At 44.4% G+C, this 22,378-nt stretch overlaps 2 protein-coding genes across 7 annotated transcripts in view; one reads left to right on the forward strand and one right to left on the reverse strand.

Annotated features, from left to right (window-relative positions):
* Positions 1-2,271, reverse strand: part of LOC117368188 (protein phosphatase 1K, mitochondrial-like) — a 76,012-nt gene extending 73,741 nt beyond the window's left edge. For 2 of the 4 annotated variants that reach the window (XM_033961596.1, XM_033961586.1), the window contains exons 1-2: positions 2,156-2,211; positions 1,253-1,417 (exon numbers count right to left, since the gene is read on the reverse strand). The gene's annotated coding sequence lies outside the window, so the exon portion shown is untranslated. Of the gene's footprint in view, positions 1-1,252; positions 1,418-2,155 lie in introns of all 4 variants that reach the window. The other 2 variants (XM_033961577.1, XM_033961606.1) reach the window with 2 other exon arrangements.
* Positions 1,462-22,378, forward strand: part of LOC117368210 (vitamin D-binding protein-like) — a 96,676-nt gene continuing 75,759 nt past the window's right edge. For all 3 annotated transcript variants that reach the window (XR_004540925.1, XR_004540926.1, XM_033961631.1), the window contains exon 1: positions 1,462-1,739. Coding sequence is in view for 1 of the 3 variants with exons in the window: in XM_033961631.1 (XP_033817522.1) it covers positions 1,733-1,739 (7 nt within the window). In the remaining 2 variants the exon portion in view is untranslated. The remainder of the gene's footprint in view (positions 1,740-22,378) is intronic.

The raw sequence follows: 22,378 nt of genomic DNA on the forward strand, positions 1-22,378 counted from the left end.
GATAACACGGGAATGCCCCCTTCTCAAAAAAATTTTTAAAAAAATAAAATAAATAAATATCAATCCTGCGCAGGTTAGCAAATAGGCAAATATTGCAAAACACTAATGTGTTCTATAGTAGCCTATTAGCATGCCCTAACTGCTCATTAAAGACTTAACATCCTTTAGTAAAAGGACCCCCCCCCTCCTAGTGTACCCGAGTTTAACACACCCCAAATTACTATTGAAAAAGATGAGAGTTATATCTACATAAATACTGAATTCCCTCACATCAAACATAGAAAGGAAGGACAGTGTCGGCCATAGAAGACTGACTCACTAATACAATTCACCATTGGTAAACGTGCTGGCTGGATATTTAGCTACAGTGCAAGGTCCTGAGGAAGCCAGAGTGAAACAGGGAAGTTCTGCAGAACACATAATAGACACTGACATGACGATTATGGACATGGTGATTCTTTTTTCTTTTTGTCATAAAGGCTATAGAGAATTCTAAGAATAAGTATTAAATACAGCAAGGAGGTTTTTCTGACTGATGATAGCTTATAAAGGTGTTCACACGATTACATACTTGAAATCTTCCTCCTTGAATTGACTGTTCCCCTCTTTGTTATGATTAATGATACCATAGTGAATGCTGCGGATGGGAAGACTGGTGGATGGGCTTTTGGCCTTTATCCGCCATCAAGTTTCTATGTTCCAGTTAGTGGAATAAGCACTTTCCCCCATGCAGACTTACATTCTTGCAAACTTTCTGCCTTCACATTTTTGAATTATGTATTAAGGCTCTGTGTGTGACCTATACAATAATAGCTTAGTTAATGATCCGAGTTATTTACAAATGTGACCTACTAGGGGTGGGAGAGCTGAATAGATAGGGGAACACACTAGCTGCTTTAGCCACTGAGCAGTGTAAACAGTAAAACTATAATCCACTGCAATTTTCTACAGTATCCAAATATTTCTAGTTCTTACTATGGATAAAATGTTCCACCAGGAGTCTAGAATCTGAAACATACCTAAAAATAAATCCTCTGTCATGATCCCATGGGATCCCATATAGAGTCCTAAAAATTTTGTTGAATAGGATACTAGGGAAAGAAAGTAAGCTACACACATAGCAGCACCCAGGAGACAAATAGAAGAAAAAAAAGGATTGGTGCCATCCAGAATGTCTCCTACTGTAGCTGATCCTACAGTTGAAAAAAAAAAGTTGCATGTTACCCCATGTGTGGGATCTGGGGGCTCTTACCTCAATAGAGCATCATGCCTCTGCACAGAGGCAGAGACAGCAGAGGCAGTGGGCTTTTGGTCCCTCCTCTCTTGCACAGCAGCTCAGGTGTGGCAGAGGGCATGACTGCACCTCTAACACTCTCAGAGTGCGTCGGCGCGCAGCCGCCTCCTCATTGGCCGGTTTCTGTAACCCAAGGCAACGCAAAAAAATAAAATAAAATAAATCCCACCTCTCCTTTCTCTCAGCCATTCATAGAACCCTGGGAAACAGCAGCGCGCACAAGACGTCATAGGTTCCTTTTCCAAGACAGGCACAAGCTCGAGGAAAACCGGGTCACGGTCAGGGATATAAATGGATGGCCACTGCCTCAATGTTTTCGCATTGCTATATATCACATGAATGCTGCTATCACCAAGCTATTTGACACGCTGCATTTCAACAGGAGCTTATCTGACCCAACCACGCTGCTGCTTTAGCTGATTACTTCTAATATTGTTTATGACGTGTGAGTGCCCGCATTGGAATGTACTAACCATGGCTTTATTTCAGCATCATTCAGTAAGACAGGAACCGGGGGAGGGGGGGGGGGTAGGTGGGATGGTAGGACAGGATAAAGAAGGTGAAGTATCAGGATTCACATAAGTAGACCTAAATAAAAGCCAACATTGAGGCTCATTTTCAAAGCTGTGCTTCTGTCGCTCTACAGTCTGACCACCTGAAGGAAGTCTAGCGTTCAAAAAAAGCAAGTATTCGGTAAGGTGTGAAATTCTATAAACAGAAGGATTGCAGTATTTTTTGTTTGTTATTATTTTCATTCTCCTCTTCCCCGCCCATGTTTACTGGTGGTTGCCGAAAAACTGCCCCGCCCTACCCCCAAACAGAAGAGCTCACCTCTAGCAGAAAAAAAACAGGTTTACTTACTGCTTAGAAGGCACAGAGACTGCATTCAACGTCTGTCTATTCTGACTAGGGTCAGGCTGGAATCCTACGTCAGAAGAAGAACTCGGGCAGCAACCAATAAGAATCAAGCACCCGCCTAACAGCTCACCAGGTGGGATGATCATTGGCCCTTGCCTCCAAGAACTCCTATCTACTTTGACTGGGGCCAACTGGAACGCTCACCCTGGGAAGAAGAACTCAAGCAGCAACCAATGGCAAATCAAGCACCGCCCACCAGCTGATAGGATTGGTTGGACTAGCCGATGGACATCCCATGAGTCTATGGGCACTGCTGCTTCTTCGCTGAAGTTGTTGGGAAAGTGTGTGCTTCTGGAACTCTGGTGCAGAGGTCTCCTGGACTACAACTTCCAATTGCCCCTGGGCCATTCCCAGATACATTAATTGTGGGTAACAGAGTATAACTCCTTTTCTCTGATCTTAGACCGTAGCATTTAAAGGAGGGGTTAAGCTGCTCCGTACAATTGCTTTTAAGTACAGAAGCATATGTGAGTTAACTGATTTGTTAACATAGTAGACACAATATCATCAGGTAAACAAAACCTTTTCTTTATTGATTAAAAGCTCATGTACTGATTTATTCTAGAGAGAGTGTGTGTGTTGTGCGTGTACCGGGAGAACAGCTTTTTTGTTGAGGGGAGTTGAGTATGTGACCCGGCTACAGCTCTTTTTTGTGACTTGCTAGCTTGGTTCTTTTATCTGGAGTATTAAGGTTAACAGCCCACATATGTGGGAGGAGAGTAGGGAAGAGAAAGCACATATGTAAGAGGTCTCTTGCTGAAGAAATGTATACAGTATTTTATTCATAGGCAGCAGAACGCTCCGCCCTAGACTTGCCCAAGCTCTTCCCCAGACCTCACCCCCATAATAATAGTACTAATTGTAAACACCATTTCTTCCATTTATTTTTCATATACATACAATACTAGTAACAATACATAGTGGTAACCCACAAAATTAAACTACACAAAGTGCATTCTTTTTCCCTTCCCCACCACTGCACAGCATTTCTTTCTCTCTCCTCCACCCCCATGTGCAACGTCTTTCTCTCTCTCTCTCTCATTCCCTCCCTTGCTGTAAAGGGAGTGGGGAAGAGAGAGGGATCAAGGGTGCCTCTCTCCCACCCCCTTTACTGCCACATCCAATATTTCTCCCTTTTTTATCCCCTGGTCTGTGTGCAGTATCTTTCGCCTCTGTCCACCTGCCCCATGTCTGTTTCTATCACCCCTCTCCAGCTCCATGCCACATCTCTTCCTCTATTCCCTCCACCACCATGTCCAACATTCCTCCCTCGTGCATCCATTTCCATCTGTCCCACTGTTTCCTTTCTACCACCACATCCAACATTTCTCCCATCACCATGTCCAATAATTATCTTCTTTCTTCCCTTCCCCATATACATCATCTCTTTCCCTCTTACTCACACCCATGCTTAACAATTCTTCCTTTCTATTCCCTCCCCCACCTCAGCATCTCTTGCCCTCTCCCTCCCTCCCTTCTGTGTCCCAAGTTCATGCTCCCGCCGAAGAGTGTGTACCTGTGTTGTGGCTGGCTCTAAAACATCCAAGTAGATCTTATTCTTTCCAGCTGCACTTTTCATAAAGCCACAGGCAGGAGCAGCAGAGTATGGGCAGCGGTCCTGGTGTGCTCCCAGTATAACATCTCTCACTTCTCACAGTCCCCAGTCCATTTTGCCTCCACCTTTTCCTAGCCATATCTTCTCTTCCTTCTCTGCTTTCCCCGAGTTGTCCATCTCTCCCTCCCTCTTCTGTCCCTTCCCTGAATCTGTCTCCTCCCCATCCATTTCTCTCTCCCCCCCCGCCTTCCCTCATGTCCACCTCTCTCTCTCACTTCCTCTGTCCATATCTCTCCCTCCCCCTTATGTCCTCTCCCTGAATCTCTCTCCCTCTCCCCATCTTGCTCCCTCCACATCCATTTCTGCCTTCCTTCATGTCCATCTCTCCCTTTCTTACTTTCTCTGTCCATATCTTTCCCTTCCCCCAGTCCCATATGCTCCTTCCTTCTACACCTAGCTACATCAGCCTGCTTGCCTGCTGGTTGGAATTACCGGCATCTACTCCTCCCGCTCATCCGCCCACACCATTTAACTTCATAGAAAAGCGCTGCTGCTGGCTTCAGCATCTTCTCTCCACTGTGGCCAGCCCTAGCAGAAACAGGAAGTTGTCAGAGAGGGTGGGCCGCAGTGGAGAGAAGATGCCGAAGCCAGTAGCAGCGTGGCACAGTGCTTTTCTATGAAGTTAAACGTGGCAGGAGGGGGGAAAAGTAGAAGCCGCCAGGGGTGCATTAGAGAGGCACACTGGCCAGTAGCAAACTCCCAGCCTCGCAAGAAGTGGGGGGTTTCCCCATACAACCACAACGCAGCAATCCTCACTCAACAGGATTAAGTCTAGGATGTTTATCATATTATATTTCAGGCTATCATCACGGATAAGGAATACAGATTTTTGCAGCAGGAGTACCCAGTTATTCCAGTGACATACTTTGTGCCAAAAATCCACAAAAGTCTGACATCTCCTACAGGGCGTCCTATTGTTTTGAGGGTCAACTTTGGAGCCCTTGTCCGATTTTGTGGATTTCCATTTGAAGGGACAAGTGTCTGAAGCTCAGTCATACATCAAGGATACTACAGACATGCTAAGGCAGTTGGAGACTTCGAGGAATATACCCGATGGGGCAATTTTGGCAACTCTCGATATCAAAGCCCTATACACTAATATACCCAGGAAGCCGCAGTTACAGTTATACATACTTACCTATTCACCTTATCTATACCACCTGCTCATATTGAATTCATGTCAACAATAGTGCAGATATCCTTGACAAAAACTATTTCCAGTTTGATGGGAGATTTTTCATGCAAGTGAACCCGCAAAGGAATTTTAACAGCATTGCAGCAGCCTCAGTCAAGTACTTGAAAAGGGTTTCAAGTAAAGTCATAAGTAATAACGGTTGACTACCAACTAATAAACAGTACCTCATTTTAAATGACTGCTTTTTGTGCTATGATAGACCAATGAAAGCTACATTTAAGGGCTTGACCCTGGTTGTGGTCTTTCTACCGACAACGGTTCTGAGCATTTTTACAGTCTATGTGGGATTAGTCATAATGTTTTAAGTATTGTTTTTCTCAATTGGGCCTCACCCCAGTGTGCTTCGTTTTGTCCCAGTAGTATTGTTTGGGGATACTGTAGAGGAGAGACAGAGGTGATATGACACAAACATTTAAATACTTGAAAGGTATTAATATTCAAAGAAGGACACGGTACTACTCGAAAGGGTCCAGAGAAGAGCGACTTAAGGGGCTGGAGGAGTTGCCGTACAGCGAGAGAGTAGAGAAACTGGGCCTCTTCTCCCTTGAAAAGAGGGGACATGATCGAAAACATTCAAGATACTGAAGAGAATAGACTCAGTAGATAAAGACAGGTTGTTCACCCTCTCCAAGGTAGGGAGAACAAGAGGGCACTCTCTAAAGTTAAAAGGGGATAGATTCTGTACAAACGTAAGGAAGTTCTTCTTCACCCAGAGAGTAGTGGAAAACTGGAACGCTCTTACGGAGTCTGTTATAGGGGAAAACACCCTCCGGGGATTCAAGACAAAGTTAGACAAATTCCTGCTGAACCGGAACATACGCAGGTAGGGCTGGTCTCAGTTAGGGCACTGGTCTTTGACCTAGGGGCCGCTGCGGGAGCGGACTGCTGGGCATGATGGACCACTGGTCTGACCCAGCAGCGGCAATTCTTATGTTCTTATGTTAACCCGCCAGAGAATCTAGAACAAGAGGATATGAAATTAAACTACAGGGAGGCAAATTTAAATACTACTTCAGGAAAGTATTTTGTCTTGGAAAGGGTGGTAGATGTTTGGGACAAAAACAATGACAAGAAAGGCACAGGATAAACATAGAGCCTCCCTATCTAGTAAGAGGATGGGATCAAAGCAAAACAAATGACACAGATGGGTGTAACCTGCCCAGAAAGGCAGGTAGAATCTTCCACAAAAACATAGATGAGGTAACCTAAATGTTCTGTACTGAACAGCAGGTATTACTGCCACCTTTCTGCACAGAAAAGTTGGACCATGCTGGTCTTTATCTGCCCTCTGTTATATGTTAGGTTAGTCTGAAGGTATAACCAGATACTAGCACTACAGCACTCCCATCTCAGGCTGGCAGGGGTGAGAAGTAACACGCAGACAAATTTGTTCACAGCCTTCATGCTAAGACAGATACTGCAATACTAGCCAATAATTCTTATATACTGCTGACATGCAGATACGTCCTATGAAAATCTGAATATGTCCTGTCTGTACAAATTAGATTGTAAACTCTTCTAAGCAGGAACTGTCTAGCATGTTCAGCACTGTGATGCCTTTCAGAGTTGCTGTCTCATTTTCCTTTGTCCTTGCTAACAGTTACACATATACTCCCCCATCTTAGGTAACTGGTTATCTTTAGCTTGGCACAATGGCAACCAAACACTGTGGGCAAGGATCCAAGCCTTCTGTGTTTTGAGGCCATGGCCTTCAGTGCAGAATCTGCTCACTGCGACAATCTCATTTTTGCATAATTTTCATGCCATTATTGGTTCAATTATTTTAATTAGGGAGCAATCTTCAAATTTCTTACCTAGATAAAATTACGACAGTACAAAGTAATCATGGAATTTGTAACTGCTCTTATATTGAAAACAATTTGAAAATACAACCTAAACACGTTTTCATATTCTGGCCAAAATCCACAGCCTCCAGCCTAAGAATGCTTCACCCAAATGCAACAAAAGTTGATCGTTGTTAAAAAAAAACCCCATTTGTTAGCATTTTACCAGGAATGAATATGCACAGATTAAAACAGTCAGATCAGCTGGGGAGTTTGCATTTGAGTGTATATTAAACAGCTTTATCTTACCATGTTTAAAAGTGATTATGTAAGATCTGGCACCATTATTAATATACTGTGTTTCCCTGAAAATAAGTCCTAGCATGATTTTAAAAGATGCTACTAATATAAGCCCTACCCCCAAAATAAGCCTAGTTAAGATCAACCCCCCGAAGCCACCCCGACACTCTGACTCCATCCCTAACACTAGTGCTACCCGATTTGCCAATCATCTCTCCCTCTTCTCCACCCCAATTCTTCCTCTTTCCTTTCTCTTCCCCCCTCTATGTGCAGCATCTTTCCTCGCCTCTCACCCATCACCTTGTGCAGCAGCTCCCGAGGCCTCCAAAAACAGCGGCAGTGCTCTGATGATATCAGTGATGCGGCAGAGGGAAGGCCATGAAGTAGCCCATTCAGAGCACTGCCGCCGCTGCTGTTTTGGAGGCTTTGGAATGGAGGTCTGTCAGGCTCACAGGAGGGTCGATGGGGTTCTGCTGCACAGAGGGACGGGAGGGAGGGATAGAAAGACACTGCAGAGGGACAGCCCGGCCCCAGTGGGAAAAGCTGCAAAGTAGCCCATTCAGAGTGCTGCCGCTGTTTTTGGAGGTCTCGAAAGCTGCTGCAGAAGACATTCCCTGAAAATAAGCCCTAGTGTGTTTTTTGGAGCACATATTAATATAAGACTCTGTCTTATTTTCAGGGAAACACAGTAGTTGTAGTTATAATATATATATTTTAATTTGGTTGACTTGGGGAAAAAAGTGTAGGTTATACAATTTTTAGGTGTAACATTGCTAAGGGTTAGTTTGTCCAAGTGTCCATCTGCATGTTTGTGCATGCACAGACTGACTGAGATACAAAGATGGTGAGTAGTCCAAAGAAAAAAGAAACTAGAAGTAGAGAAATGGTGGGGTGACAAAGGCTAGGCTCCACTACCCTGAAAGGTAGAGCTGTAGCATAGAAGTGGTGTTGGACAGGGAGGCTAGGGCCTTATTAAAGACATGGCAGAATTGTGGTAGCCAGTGACCATCCTGAAGTGGGCAAGGACTCAGCCCCTGGATTCTGCCCATCAGCTGGCAGGAGCCAATGCTGCTGGATGCACTGCACTGCTGGACTTGGTAAGGAAGAGAAGGAAAAAGGGAAGGCAAGAGGGGGTTAGAGTGCAAGAAATGGGGATCAGAAGATGAAAAATGTATGTTACTAAAAGAAGAAGCAGAATGGCCTGGTCTTCAATCGAATCACACTTTAATGGCAACCAATATTGACTAAACAAGCATAGAATTCAACACAGGCCATATTTCAGCGAGTGAGCCTGCATCAGGAGTCCAGGTTGTAAGTATGGAGTTAGGCCAGGGGTAGGCAATTCCGGTCCTCGAGAGCCGGAGCCAGGTCAGGTTTTCAGGATATCCACAATAAATATGCATGAGATAGATTTGCATCTCAAGGAGGCAGTGCATGCAAATCCATCTCATACATAATCATTGTGGATATCCTGAAAACCTGACCTGGCTCCAGCTCTCGAGGACCGGAATTGCCTACCCCTGTGTTAGGCAATGCCCTTAAACACAATGCCAAATCACAAAATATACCAAGAGCCACTGCATGAATGACAACACAAATGAAATGTGCACTATCCATACAAGCAGATTACCTGCTTAGTGCTCCCATCTTGTTTGAGCATGACAGGCCAGCCTAGGAGGAAATGGGGAGCAGTGGTGGCAGACCTAGCAAAGGGAGGTCTCTGTCATGCCAGAGCTACAACACCAACCCTAAAATCCTGCCATCCTAGTTACATGTGCTGTATGTATTTGGTTTGCAGTTTGGATATTGCCTCTTCTGCATTTGGTATTATGTAATAAACCAGACCAGGCCAGAATTTGGGTTCTAAACCAAAAGGATTTACTTGAAATAAAGTTTTTAAGCAAAAAGGGGCAATAGTCCTAACAATAATATAGGTCAAAGCAGAAAGAAAAAAATCATCAACACTTACAATCTATTTCTCAGTGGCTATAGGGCTTTCCATTCCTTAGAGACCCCTGTACCTTTTACAGCGGTTCCCTCTCTTCAGTGGTAGTGTTTCCCCAGATAGTAGCTCCTCTGTCCCTTTTCTTCTTTTCAGGATTGGACATTCTGAGTTCTCTCAGCAACTCCTACTTGATCCTCTTTTGTAACCATGGGCAAGCCAGATAATCCTCCATTGCCCCAGGTACTTAAACTTAGATTGCGAGTACCTGTATAAAGTATATAAACCACTTTGGTTATACCACAGAAAAGCAGTACTGTATATCAAATGCATTACCCTTATCCTTTTCCACAGATGTGGCAGAGGGTTGGTTTCCCATTCCAGTTTACACCAGATGGCTAGTGCAGAAGCCTCAGCAATTCTATTGCTACGCTCCACTCATGTCTTCTCTGAACACAATGGCTAGGCTAGCCAGAGACTCTCTTCCACTTAATGCTAGAGACCAGAGGCTGTAGCTTCAAATTTTATTCAAATTTTATTTGATCGCTTATCAAGTGTTTCTAAGTGAAATATAAGAATAAAATTTTTTTCAAAACATAAAAAGTTATGCAACTTATCAATTGTTCACAAAAAAATAATTTAAACAATACAAGTACATATACTAATTGGTACATAAGGATAGCAGGTGTAGAACTACAATTTGTTTTAGAAAAGAGAGAGGTAACAAATTATGGAAAGCACAATAAGGAAGGGGGGGGGAATGTGAAGAAGAAAACAGAATTATCTTTTTGGGAGGAATTATAAGTTGAAGGCATCTTTAAACTATTTTAAGGTTACTTTTAAAACATGTTAAGTTTTCCTCCTCTCTTAAGTACGTTGGCACACATTAGAGCCTACCAGACTTTTACATTCATGGCCATCTGTGCCTTTCTTCAGCTCTGACCAACTTTCTCTCTTGGAAACAACAGCATTTAGAGTCAGGCCCAGACAATGTAAGCTCTGCCCCCTTGAGATATCATCCAGGTGCATAGGAGCTTCAAAAAGCCCACACTGAGGTCAGAGCACAACAAACGAGCGTTACTTTGTGCAGACTTTGGGTGGAAATTTAAGTAATGTACTTTGGAGTGTTCTGTTATTCTGAAACTGTTTTTGAGAATGTGTATGTTTGGCCATTAAACTTTTATAATTTGTATTTATGCTGAAGTACTTATGAAAACTTTCATAAAGCATTTTTTTAAAAAAGGCTAAATCATAGTCAGGCTTTCAAGTGTTAACAGAACGCTGACTAACTATGTAAAAAGGAATACTGTCATCTACAGTATCAAGATCTGGGTAGAATTATGCCAAATAGCACATCACAGATTTTTCCATTTCCTAGCTTTTCCTTAGCTGTTATATAATAGTGAACCCGGCTGAGCAGTGATGCTCAGGAGGGAAGTGCAGTAGCTAAAAATCTAAACAGAAATGGCTGTCTAAATGTAAGATGCAAAGAATATTGTGTTCCTCGTGAATCAAAACAATTTAAAAGGATGAAGATTATTTTTTTTAAGGAGTCTATGATTGTACTGCTATAGTTTTGGGCTCTATCTCATGTACTTCAATGAAACGAGGACGTGCAGTATTATAAGCAGATTAAAGGGAGCCATTCTATCCAGAAACTGATAAAGAAATTACTTGCAACTGATTGCAGAATTAAAAAAAAATTTCTAATATCTAAAACAGGCATTCATTCAATCTGCGAAAGGATTAATCTTATAAAATATTCCGTGCTGGCAAATAAGCTAATTTAGTTTGTGAGATAACTCTGTTACGAGAGTTGCTTAAAATACTCAAAGCCATATGTTATTGGAAGGCTGACCTTAGGAGTGTGTGAGGCCTGGTAGGAAAGGACCATAAAAGGCCCCAGAGCACTAACATGCATGGCTCCACCTTCAATCTTAAGGAAATTATAGTGCCATGGAAAGGCTCCCAGAGTGGCACAGGCCCCCTCCCCCCCAAAAAAAAAACAACAACCCCAAATCCAAATCCAACAAAACACAGAGCTATGGGTAATAGGTATGATTCACTAACTGACCCACCATGGACAAAGAAGTGGCCGCATACCACCTCTAGGACTTGGCTTCTCTCTGTAGTTAGGTAGTGTCTCTGGTACCTTCCTTTCTGGATTGATGGCTTCTAAATTACAGTACTAGTAGTTTGCTGACTGCAATGCTTAGGCCCTTACCTACTGCTACAACTACTATTTATCACTTATATAGCACTGAAAGGCATACGCAGCACTGTACATATTGACATTTAATAGATAGTCCCTTCTCAGAAGAGCTTACAATCTAATGTGGACAAACAGATATGACATAAAGGTTAAGTATACAGAACCCAAGGTGAGAGGAGTTAGGAGTAGAACGCAGTCTTGAAGAGGTAGGCTTTTAATTGGTCCTTGAACACTGTCAGGGATGGAGCCTGCCGTAGGGATTCGAGCAGCTTGTTCCAAGCAAGGTAGAAGGTACGAAGTCTGTAGTTGGCGAAGGAAAAGAAGGGCACTGACAGGAAGGATTTACCGGCTGAGCGGAGCTCACGGGGAAGGTGGTGGGGGGAGAGAAACATAGGGAGAGATACGTGAAGAGAGATGGTGAGGGGCAGCCCAGTGAGTGCATTTATAAGTCAGTAAGAGGAGTTTGAATTCTATTCGGAAGCGGATGGGATGCCAATAAAGTGATTTTAAGAGAGGGGTAGCGTGAGTATACTGGCTTTCATGGAATACGAGTTGTGCAGCCAAATTCTGGACGGATTGGAGGGGAGTGAGATATCTAAGTGGAAGGCCTAAGAGTAGTGAGTTGCAGTAGTCTTAAGGTGATGAGGGTGTGGATAAGGGTTTTGATAGTGTGCTCAGAGAGGAAGGGTCAGATTTTGGTAATATTATAGAGGAAGAAGCAGCAGGTTTTAGAGATATTTTGTATCTGTGCGGCAAAAGAGAGAGAAGAGTCAAAGATGACCCCGAGATTGTGAGCAGACAAGACAGGGAGGATGAGAGTGTTGTCCACAGAGATGGACAAAGGGAGGTGAGTTTAGACAGGAAGATAAGCAGCTCCATTTTAGTCATATTCAGTTTTAGATGGCAGTGAGACAACCAAGCAGCAATATCGGACAAGCAGGCTAAGACTCTGGTCTGGGTTTCAGTATAGATATGTGGTGCTGAGAGGTAGATCTGGGAGTCATCAGCATAGAGGTGATACTGGAAGCCATGGGAGGAGATCAGAGCTTCGAGTGAGCAAGTGTAGATTTAACAACAGAGTGGTCCCAGGACAGAGCCTTGAGGTACATCAATCGATAGAGGGAAGGCTGTGGAGGAGGAACCACCATTGCATACACTGAAGGTGCGATGAGAGAGATAGGAAGAAAAACAGGAGAGAACAGAACCCTGGAATCCCATCGAGGACAGCATATCAAGGTGTAGGAGATGATCAACAGTATCAAAGGTAGCAGATTAAATCAAGAAGGATGAGGATGAAGTAGAGGCCTTTAGATTTGGCCATTGGAAGCTTTGGTAAGGGTAGTTTCCATGGAGTGCAGTGGGCGAAAGCCTGACTGAAGTGGATCCAGAATAGCTTGAGAGGAGAGGAAGTCCAGGCAACAGCGGTGAACAGCATGTTCAAGTAACTTGGGCAAGAAGGGGAAGAGGGAGATGGGGGCGATAGTTGGAGGGGCATGTGGGGGACTGTTGCAATGGAGAGCGATAGGTTCAGGATGTGACAGATAGGAGGGATGATGGAAGGTGAGATAGAGCTGAGTAGGTGAGTGGAAATTGGATTGGAAGAGCAGGTAGTGGGTTTGGAGGATGAGAGAATATGTGCGGTTAGTAGAAGGGACAGGTGGCGGGAGGGGAAGCAGCCTGGTTGAGAACTCCAAGTGAATCTTCATGATCTTATTGTAGAAGAATTCTGCCATGGTTTGGAGAGAAATTGAGGGGGGGTTGGAGGTGAGTGTGCTTTGAGTAAGGAGTTTAGTAAAGACATGGCAAGGGCTGGAGCCAAGAGAAGTGGTTAAGTTGGTATAGTATTCTTGTTTGGCCAGCGTGAGGGCAGATTGGAGTGATGTCAGCAAGAATGTGAAGTGTACAAATTTGGAGTGCGCACAGAATTTAAGCCAGAGACATTCGGCAAAACAGGCACATGAGCACAAGTTAAGGATGCAGGGGATCAGCCAGGGTTGGGTTTGGTTCACCTAACAGGACAGGAAATTGGAGGAGCAAGGGTATCTAGAGCAGAGGAGAGAACAATATTATAGGAGAGGACGGCTTCATTGACATTCTTGTTTGATATGAAAGTTGAGGAAAGGGATGAGACAACAGCGGAGAGGGCTCCAGGGTCAATAGCCTGAAAGTTCCTGAACGTGTTGGTGGCGATTGGCCAGATCTGGGAAGTGGGGTGATGTATAGTGAATGTTAATAGGTGATGGTCAGAGAGGGGAAGGGTGGTATTGCAGAATTTGGTGGTCGAGCAGTTGGAGGAAAGAATTAGGTCCAGGCAAGGTCCTTTCTGATGTTTAGGGGTGGTGGAGCACATCTGGAAGATTGAATAAGAATGATAGGGAAAGGAACCTGGAGTTGGAGGGGTCATCGACATGAATGTTGAAGTCATCGAAAACTGCCAATCAAGTGGAGAAGGCTTCATCTAAGGCAAGGCAGATATTGGGTTGTATCAATAGAAGTTTCGTCAGCCGAAAGCCTGAAGTCATAATGCCGTTGTACAGGGCCATGGTGAGACCTCATCTGGAGTACTGTGTGCAATTCTGGAGGCCACATTACAGTAAAGATGTGCGCAGAATTGAATCGGTTCAACGGACGGCCACCAGGATGATCTCGGGGCTCAAGGGTTTCTCGTACGAAGAGAGACTGAACAAATTGCAGCTCTACACTCTTGAGGAACGTAGGAAGAGGGGAGACATGATCGAAACATTTAAGTACCTCACGGGACGTGTCAAAGTGGAAGATGATATTTTCTTTCTCAAGGGACCCTCGGCCACAAGAGGGCACCCGCTCAAACTCAGGGGCGGAAAATTTCATGGCGACACCAGAAAGTATTTCTTCACAGAGAGAGTGGTTGATCATTGGAACAAGCTTCCAGTGCAGGTGATCGAGGCAGACAGCGTGCCAGACTTTAAGAATAAATGGGATACCCATGTGGGATCCCTACGAGGGTCAAGATAAGGAAATTGGGTCATTAGAGCATAGACAGGGGGTGGGTAAGCAGAGTGGGCAGACTTGATGGACTGTAGCCCTTTTCTGCCGTCATCTTCTATGTTTCTATGTTTCTATCGAGGATGAGGGATCGAGGAAGAAGGAGTGCCAGGAGTCAAAGTCTGTGAAAAAGGAAGAGCAGGACGTAACATGGGGTCAGTAGATGGCTGCTACTTGGAGAGGTAGGATAGTGAATAGATGGATGGAATGGACTTCAAAGGAGAGAAAGCATTGAAATTGTGGTGGGAGAAGGGGTTGAAATCTGTATGAGGGTTAGAGTAGCAGCCCAACACCTCCTCCCTGATCAACCGTGCGACACGTGTGGGAGAAAAGGTAGCCTCCGTAACACAAGACAGCAGCTGAGGTAGAATGATGAAGGCAGATCCATGTCTCAGTTAGTGCGAGCAGGTGGCGACTCGAGAGATGAAGAGGTCGTGGATGTAGGCAAGCTTGTTGGGAATGGAACGGGTATTCCATAGGGCATAAAAGAATGGCAGGAAGGAGGCGAGGAGAGAATAGAAATAAGGTTGGTGGTATTGCGGGTTGGCTTGTAGGAGTAAAGTGTAGGGTGGGAGTTGGTTAGGAGGAACAGGATTGGGGTTAATGTCTCCAGCAGAGAGCAAGAGGAGGAGGAAGGTACAGGTGAGGGTAGGGGAGGTGAGGTGGTACCTGCTGCTGTGACGTGGGTGAGGTGCACACAGGGAGAGTGGATGATCGAATGAGAGGGAGTGCTGGATCTTTAGAGTAGAAAAGAGGGTAGAAGATAAGAGGAAGGGAGAGGCAGTGTGTTTAAAGAGTGAGTGGTGTGGTGTTAAGGAGTTCAGTGGCTTGGGGAGAGATTGGAGATGGTTAATATCAGCAGAAGAGGGAGCAACAGAGTCATAACAGTGGAATGGGGTAATGGGAACCAGGAATAAGCTTGGTTGTGTACCAGTCTAGAGAGCAGAGTGACTTGCGTGAAGGTAGTGTGTAAGTTTTGTAAAGAGGCAGTAAGGATGAGTTAAGGGATAAAAATGTTTTGTTGAAAAGGATCAGTCTAGATTTGCAGTCCCTTTATAAATCACCTTGTCATGTGATTCAATGGAGTGGAGGAGGGGATGCCATTCAGGGCAGGTGGGCAGAGTAAGGGGTTAAGCTAGAAGGGGTGTCTAAGGAGAGAAAATTTTCAACCATGTAATACATTCAGCACCCCACCCCACCAAACTGAACAAAAAAAAAAAAAAAAGATTATCTCAATTATCTCCCTATCTCAGGCTCCCTCAGTCTTTCAGAATGTAAGAAAACTTCATCATTCCAAAGCTCAGCCTGGTCTTGCCACACTCCCCTTCTTTGTCACCTCAGACCACTGAGGCTAAAGAGTAAGACTTTTCTGTTGGCGATTGCTGGGTATAAAGCTCTAAATATCTAAGTAATGACTTGCTTTGCAATTTGAAAAAGGTATAATATCAAGTATCCCTCAGCTTTAAGCTGTGATCCTTTAATCCTACGTGAAAAAAAAGGGTGTACTCTGTTAATCATGGAATAAACTTTCCACAGCTTATGTTCACAGAGAGAGAACTGACAGGCAGCCATTCGGAGTGCATTGAGGGACCAAGCAGTTACGCAAAAAGCACACGCCTGCCTCATGCACCGCTGTGCCGCTGCCACTGCCGGAAGAGAACAGGTGAACTGAGGCAGGAGCGCCGAAAGCACGTTGGACCGCTGGGATGGGGAAAAAGGTATGGGGGAGGGGGAGGTGCCTGCCTTTGCCTTTGGGCTGGCTGTCTTGGAGCTAGTTGGCTGGCTTGGGGGGGTTGGCTGGTTGTCAGGCTGCCTTGGGGCTGGTGTGCTGGCTTGGGACTGGCTGGCTGGCACTACACATACCTACCATTAGACGTGCCCACCACGAGATGTGCCCTGCACCCTGTCCCAGCCTACCACTAGACTACCAGAGGGGGTACAGGGTACATGGCACACCATTTGGTTCAGAATTTTTTTTTTCTTGGTTTTTCCTCCTCTACAGGTAGGTGCTTCTTATGGTCAGGTGCGTCTTATGCAGTGAAAAATACGATACTTTAAGTTTGACTCAATCTAGGTGTTTTTATTACTTGATCCACCACTCCAATCGGGAACTGATTAGCCGCTCGGTCAGGGCTGTGTGCTCTGGGCTCTCTCGGCTACACCCGCTTGGGTCCAGCCTGGCCTGATGATGCACGGTGAAACTATACAGTGTTTACATATGCTGTGCATCCTTAGAAAGAAAGACTACCTAAAAGTAGTATTTGTTTTGCAGAAGTCATCAGTAAAATCACTTGGCGCACCCATAAAAGTCTCTGAGTATTTATGATGAAAGGAAACATACATCTTGAAGTGGAATCTCTTCCCTGCAAAGACAGCCTGATCCCTTGAAGAAGAGTGTCCGTGTATTGAGAGCCAGATTCTCAAAACTTAAGGTTGCCTTTAACGCAGTTGGAGCTAGTTTAGCATGCATGTATTTTAGCAGCGGATTATCAAAATGGTTTACTGTGACCATTATCGAGTTTTCTAACATTCTCCGATACTGCCATGCAAATGTGGTACAACAAGGTCATTAATATTAAAATTAGCATTCCGAGCGATTCTCTATAATAGCCTAGTGATTCCCTAACGTTGTTGTGCCACATTTAAGGCCAAAATTTACCAACAAGTCTGAGCTGTCATAACCTTGCTTTCTGATCAGTACCTGAGCGCTGTTTGGCTCAGGCATTGACAGGAAAGTAAGGTTTGACAGCTCAGACCTCCCCCTCCCTGCAAATTAAAATTAAAAAAACAAGCAAACCCCAAATTGAATATCGGTAGGGGAGATGCCCACTCTCTCCTGCTGCATCGCACAATCACCCAACACTGATACCCCCCTCCCCGCTGTGGGAGAGATGCCCACTCTCTCCCACTGTCACCTAACCCTCCAACAACTCCCCTCGTGCCCCGGACTCTACACATACACACATCTCCACAGCAGGAGATATGCCCACTCTCTTTCGCAATTTCCCAACTCCCCCTGTGCCCCTGACAATGCCCCTGCCCCTCCCTACCTTATTCAGGAAGTCTGCTCCAGCTGGCAGGCCCACCTCTTACAAAATGGTGTGCCTTCCCATTTCCGGTGCATCTTGGGATGCGCTAGGGAGGGGCCTAAGGTTCTGATTGGCCCAGGTTGTTGAAGGCACCAATATGGGAGGGGCCACAGGCATCTGGGCCAATCAGAACCTTAGGCCTCTCCCCAGTGGGTGGGGAGTTGATGGGGAGGTTTGGGCAACGACAGGAGAGAGTGTGCATCTCTCCCGCTGTATGTGTGTGTGTATACATAGAGTTGGGGACACGGGAGTGTTGTTGGGGAGGGGGGTTGGGCAACAGCAGGAGAGAGTGGGCATCTTTCCTGCCGATCTTTGATTTTCTGTTGTTTTTTTTAAATGCAGGTATATTCTGCGCATGTGCTGATCACTACCACCAGTGACTCATCTCAAGTAAATTTAGTGAGACTACGCTCCTCTCCATAAACCTCATTTGTATGAGCTATTTTTGGAGAATGACTTGCGTTTTTAAATCATTACAAGAACAGCTTTGACAGCAGCCCATTGTTTTTTTACCGTGAAGCTTTGAGAATCTTCCCCTGAGTAAAAAAAAAAAAAAGGAAAGAAATGGCTTTTCATCGAGTGAGATTTACCATTTGGACTGTACGAGAAAAGGTACACCTCCAGCACTCCCCTACAAAAATATTGTCAGAACGAGGACTATATTGAATATTCATATTTGACTTGATTCAACCCCAAATAGTGCCCTAAATACATTATTCTTATTCTGCTGAATAGTGGTTTAAATCTGAATGTGAATAATCCAGGGATCTATTTTAATAAATCCTACCGAAATAAACATTTGATCTCTGATTTTACATTGCTTCCCTTATTGTTTGTAATGTTAAAGCTCAAATGTCTATTATTCATGGTCAGTATTCATATTCAACTGAATAATATTTTTCATTATTTGTATTAAGCTGATTAGTAAAATATACTGGCCCCTTTTATCAAGCTGCATTAGGGTTTTTTTTTATCGCTGGCCACTGCGTCCTTAGTGCTCCCAGTGCCTCCTTCCCATGTCCTTAGTGCCCCAGTGCCTCCTTCCCATGTCCTTAGTGCCCCCAGAGCTCCTTCCTATGTCCCTCCCCTCACTGCCTTCCAGCCTTTGTCTCATCCCCCTCCCCCGAAGCTAGCCAGCCTACCTTCCTCCCTATCTGCCGCGCTAAAGCCAACCTACCTGCCTGTCTCCCTCCAGTGCCGAAGCTGAAGCCTGCCCCTCCCATACCAGCCCCCGCTGCTGCTACCTACCGTCTGGCCTACCGCCGCTTCAAACACCCCTCTCCCAGGTCCATCGCCGCTGCAACTATAGCAAAGGGAAAAGGGTCCGCCGCAGGCTCCTGCTGAATGCGTCGAACACTGCCAAGGAGCTACAGATCAAGGAGGCAGAGATCAGAAAGTTGTAAGTGCACATGCACGCTTAGTGTTTTATTATAATAGATAAAAGGGGGCCTCTATTTGGTACAGCTCTAGTTCAGAGCATCCCTATCAACTGTCCATTCAGTGGATTTCAAAAGCTTTTGAGATAAGAAAGTGTTAATCAGCATCTTAGCAGTCAGCTAAATGGAGCAAAAATATTAATCTGTGCTCTGGGACCAAGTTTCCAATTTTGTCCTAAATTTCAAAGTGTAAAATGCACACACTGTCATTTTGAAACCTGTAATAGTTGCACAGAACCAGCAGATATTTATGCTTGATTTTTTTTTTTAATCTGGGTTCTTTTTCCATGGTTAGAGCTACAGCCTCAGTACCCTGAGGTTGTGGGTTCAAGTCCAGCGCTGTTCCTTAGCAAGTCACTTAATCCTCCATTGCCCCAGGTACGCTAGGTAGATTGAGAGTCTGCCAGGACAGATAGGGGAAAATGCTGGAGTGCCTGAATGTAAAACCACTTAGACAACCTCCATTGATAGGCAGTATATAAATAATTAATAAACTTGGAACAACTGGGTTCTTTTTCCCTGGAAAGCTGAGAATGTGCAGTGAGCTGTGCTCTGGTTACTGAATTACTTTCTGGATAGAAAGTGCCAGGCAAAGGATTATTTGACATTTCATCTGTTGGCAGAGGCGATTTTAAGCTGTTAAATAGGAGGGGATGGGTTTCTTATAAGGATGAGGAGCATATGCAAATTTGGATTCTACAATGCTGCTTGTTAGTTCAGTTTGATGAGGGGAGTGATTGCCAGTGAATTTTAAGGATGATCATAGGATATGGTGGAGAGAGAAACTTTGTCATGGGGCAGTGTATTGTAAACTGTGTGCCACCAGATGCCGGTGTAGAGAGGCACCGGCTGACTCCTTACAGGATGTGTTTCTCGCCACGAGAGGCACATCCTGTAGGCTGTCAGCCAGCGCCAGCATCTCTCATCCTCACCGACATCTTTCCTCCTTTCCACGCAGCTCTCTTCCATTAGTAACCCCTACCGGCGTAGAAATAGGCTCTGGGCCACGACTAGAGGGCCTCTGTACACGCATGGACCTCAACATCTGTGCACTTCCGGATGCCCTCCAGCCATGGCACCGAGTTTAATGTGCCATGGCGTCAAAAAGTTTGCAGGACACTGTTCTAGGGAGTATTGGGTGTTAGACTGAGGAAGCAGCACGATCACTCCTGAAACTGCTCCAAATTTAATGTCCGATTCTTTTTTACGTCTTCCTTTAGCCGCAACTTCAACGCAAGACCCCACCAGAGTCATAAGAACATAAGATTTGACTCCGCTGGGTCAGACCAGAGGTCCTTCGCGCCCGGCAGTCCGCTCCCGCGGCGGCCCATCAGGTCCATAACTTGTAAGTGATCTTTTATATCCTTCAATCCCTTTAATCCTTCCTTATCTATATCCTTCTGACTGTACCCTTTCTTTATCCTATATCTTCCCTATCTATATCCGTCAATAACTTTTTCTTCCAAGAATTTATCCAATTTCTCTTTGAAACCCTGTAAAGTACTCTGTCCTATCACACCCTCCGGAAGCACATTCCAGGTATCCACCACCCTCTGAGTGAAGAAGTACTTCCTAGCATTGGTTCTAAACCTGTCCTCTTTTAGTTTCTCCGAGTGCCCTCTTGTCCTTGTAGTTCCCCATATGCTGAAGTATCTGTCCCTCTCCACATTCTCAATGCCCTTCATGATCTTATATGTCTCTATCATGTCTCCTCTGAGTCTCCGCTTCTCCAGGGAGAAGAGCCCCAGTTTCTCTAGCCTGTCTGCATATGAAAGGTTTACCATAACCCTTTATCATAAGTCGAAACAAGAAGTGTGGCCAAACACAAGAAATTTTCCCATTAGCCACTGCAGGCATCTTTAATTTGTCATCAGGAGGAGGAAGTTCTGTCCAAGGTATTATCGTTCGTCCCTCGTGTCCACTATGATGGTTTTGATACACGAGCCAACCTGTTCAGATTCTCTAGAACATTAAGACTTACGGTATTTTTTCAGGATGCAGCCATAAGTCAGCCAGATGCAAGCCTCCCGTAAGGCATCAAATATAAATCTAGCTGGATTCCTCCCGGCCCTCCTGATGCCTCCGTTGCTGCGTTTGAGCGTTTAGTTCTGAAAGATATTGAACATCTTGAACAGCAGCAGTCCAGGTATAGTTTGAATTTGTCTGGACAACAATGGAAGATCATACAGAGCTTTCAATCTGACACTTCAATAATTATAAAAAGGGTGGACAAGGGTGGAGGCATAGTAATTCAGAATTACAATGATTATCTTATAGAAGCATGTAGACGACTGATGAATACTAGTTATTATACAGAACTGAATGGAGATACCACAAATGGAATAAAAAAACAAGTAGATATCCTTTTAAGATCGGATACAGATGATGGTCTTATCACCCCCAAGGAATGCTGTTTTTTAACCCAGGATTTTCCCAGGGTGCCAACCATCTACTTTACCCCTAAAATACATAAATCCCAAGTTAATCCTCCGGGGCGTCCCATAGTAGTGGGCATAGGGTCGGTGTTGGAATCTCTCTCTCAATATCTTGATGGTTAGCTTAAGAGGTTTGTCGCAAAAGCACAATCATATATTAAGGATTCTACTCATTTTTTACAGATACTGGAGGATCTTTCTGATAAACAAATAACTGATCATTCGATTATGGTCACTGCTGATGTAGTGGCCCTTTATACTAACGTGCCCCAATCGGCAGCCATTTCCTTGGTCTGTGAGCAATCTAAAGGTTTGAATATTCCTATAGCAAAGCAAATCTTGTTAACACGGTTGGCAGAAATTGTAATGTCAAACAATTATTTTGGCTTTGAAAATAGACTGTTCTTGCAGACCAAGGGAATGGCCATGGGGGCAACAGTGGCCCCCATGCTAGCATGTCTTTACATGTCTAACTTTGAAGATTAGTATGTTTACACATCCTCCCATTTTAAGTATGTCAATTGTTGGAAGCGTTTTATAGACAATGTCTTTTTCGTGTAGACCGGTGGTGAAGAACAGTTAGATCAGTTTATGAATGATCTTAATCAATATGATAGTAATATTAGATTTATGTGCAAAGTTAATTACCAACGAATTTCATTTTTGGACATAGAAGTTCATAAACAAGGGAATGTCTTCACCACCGGCCTACACACTAAGACGTCTGATCGTAATACATTGCTCCAGTACCAAAGTTTTCATCCTAGAATCCTTAGAAATAGTATCCCCACTGGGCAATTCCTTCGTATAAGGAGGATTTGTTCTAATGAGGAAGACTTCGACATACAAGCCAGAAAAATGTATTATAAATTTAGAAACAGAGGCTATCCTGGAAAGATTATCAAACATGCCTGGAAAAGAGCCAAACACTGCCAAAGCCAGTGGTTATTACAACCTTCATCCCACAATAATAAGAATGATTTGGCTTGCGTTTTACCATATTCCAGCCATGGTAACGCTATCAAAAAAAATTATTCAAAAACACTACCCTATTGTATCACCCATCCCTGTCAAATTATCCCAAATTTGTGTTTTCAAGATCTTAAAATTTGGGTGAAAAACTAAACATAAGAA

Source organism: Geotrypetes seraphini, chromosome 1 (genome assembly GCF_902459505.1).
Source record: "Geotrypetes seraphini chromosome 1, aGeoSer1.1, whole genome shotgun sequence".
Taxonomy (NCBI): Eukaryota; Metazoa; Chordata; class Amphibia; order Gymnophiona; family Dermophiidae; genus Geotrypetes; species Geotrypetes seraphini.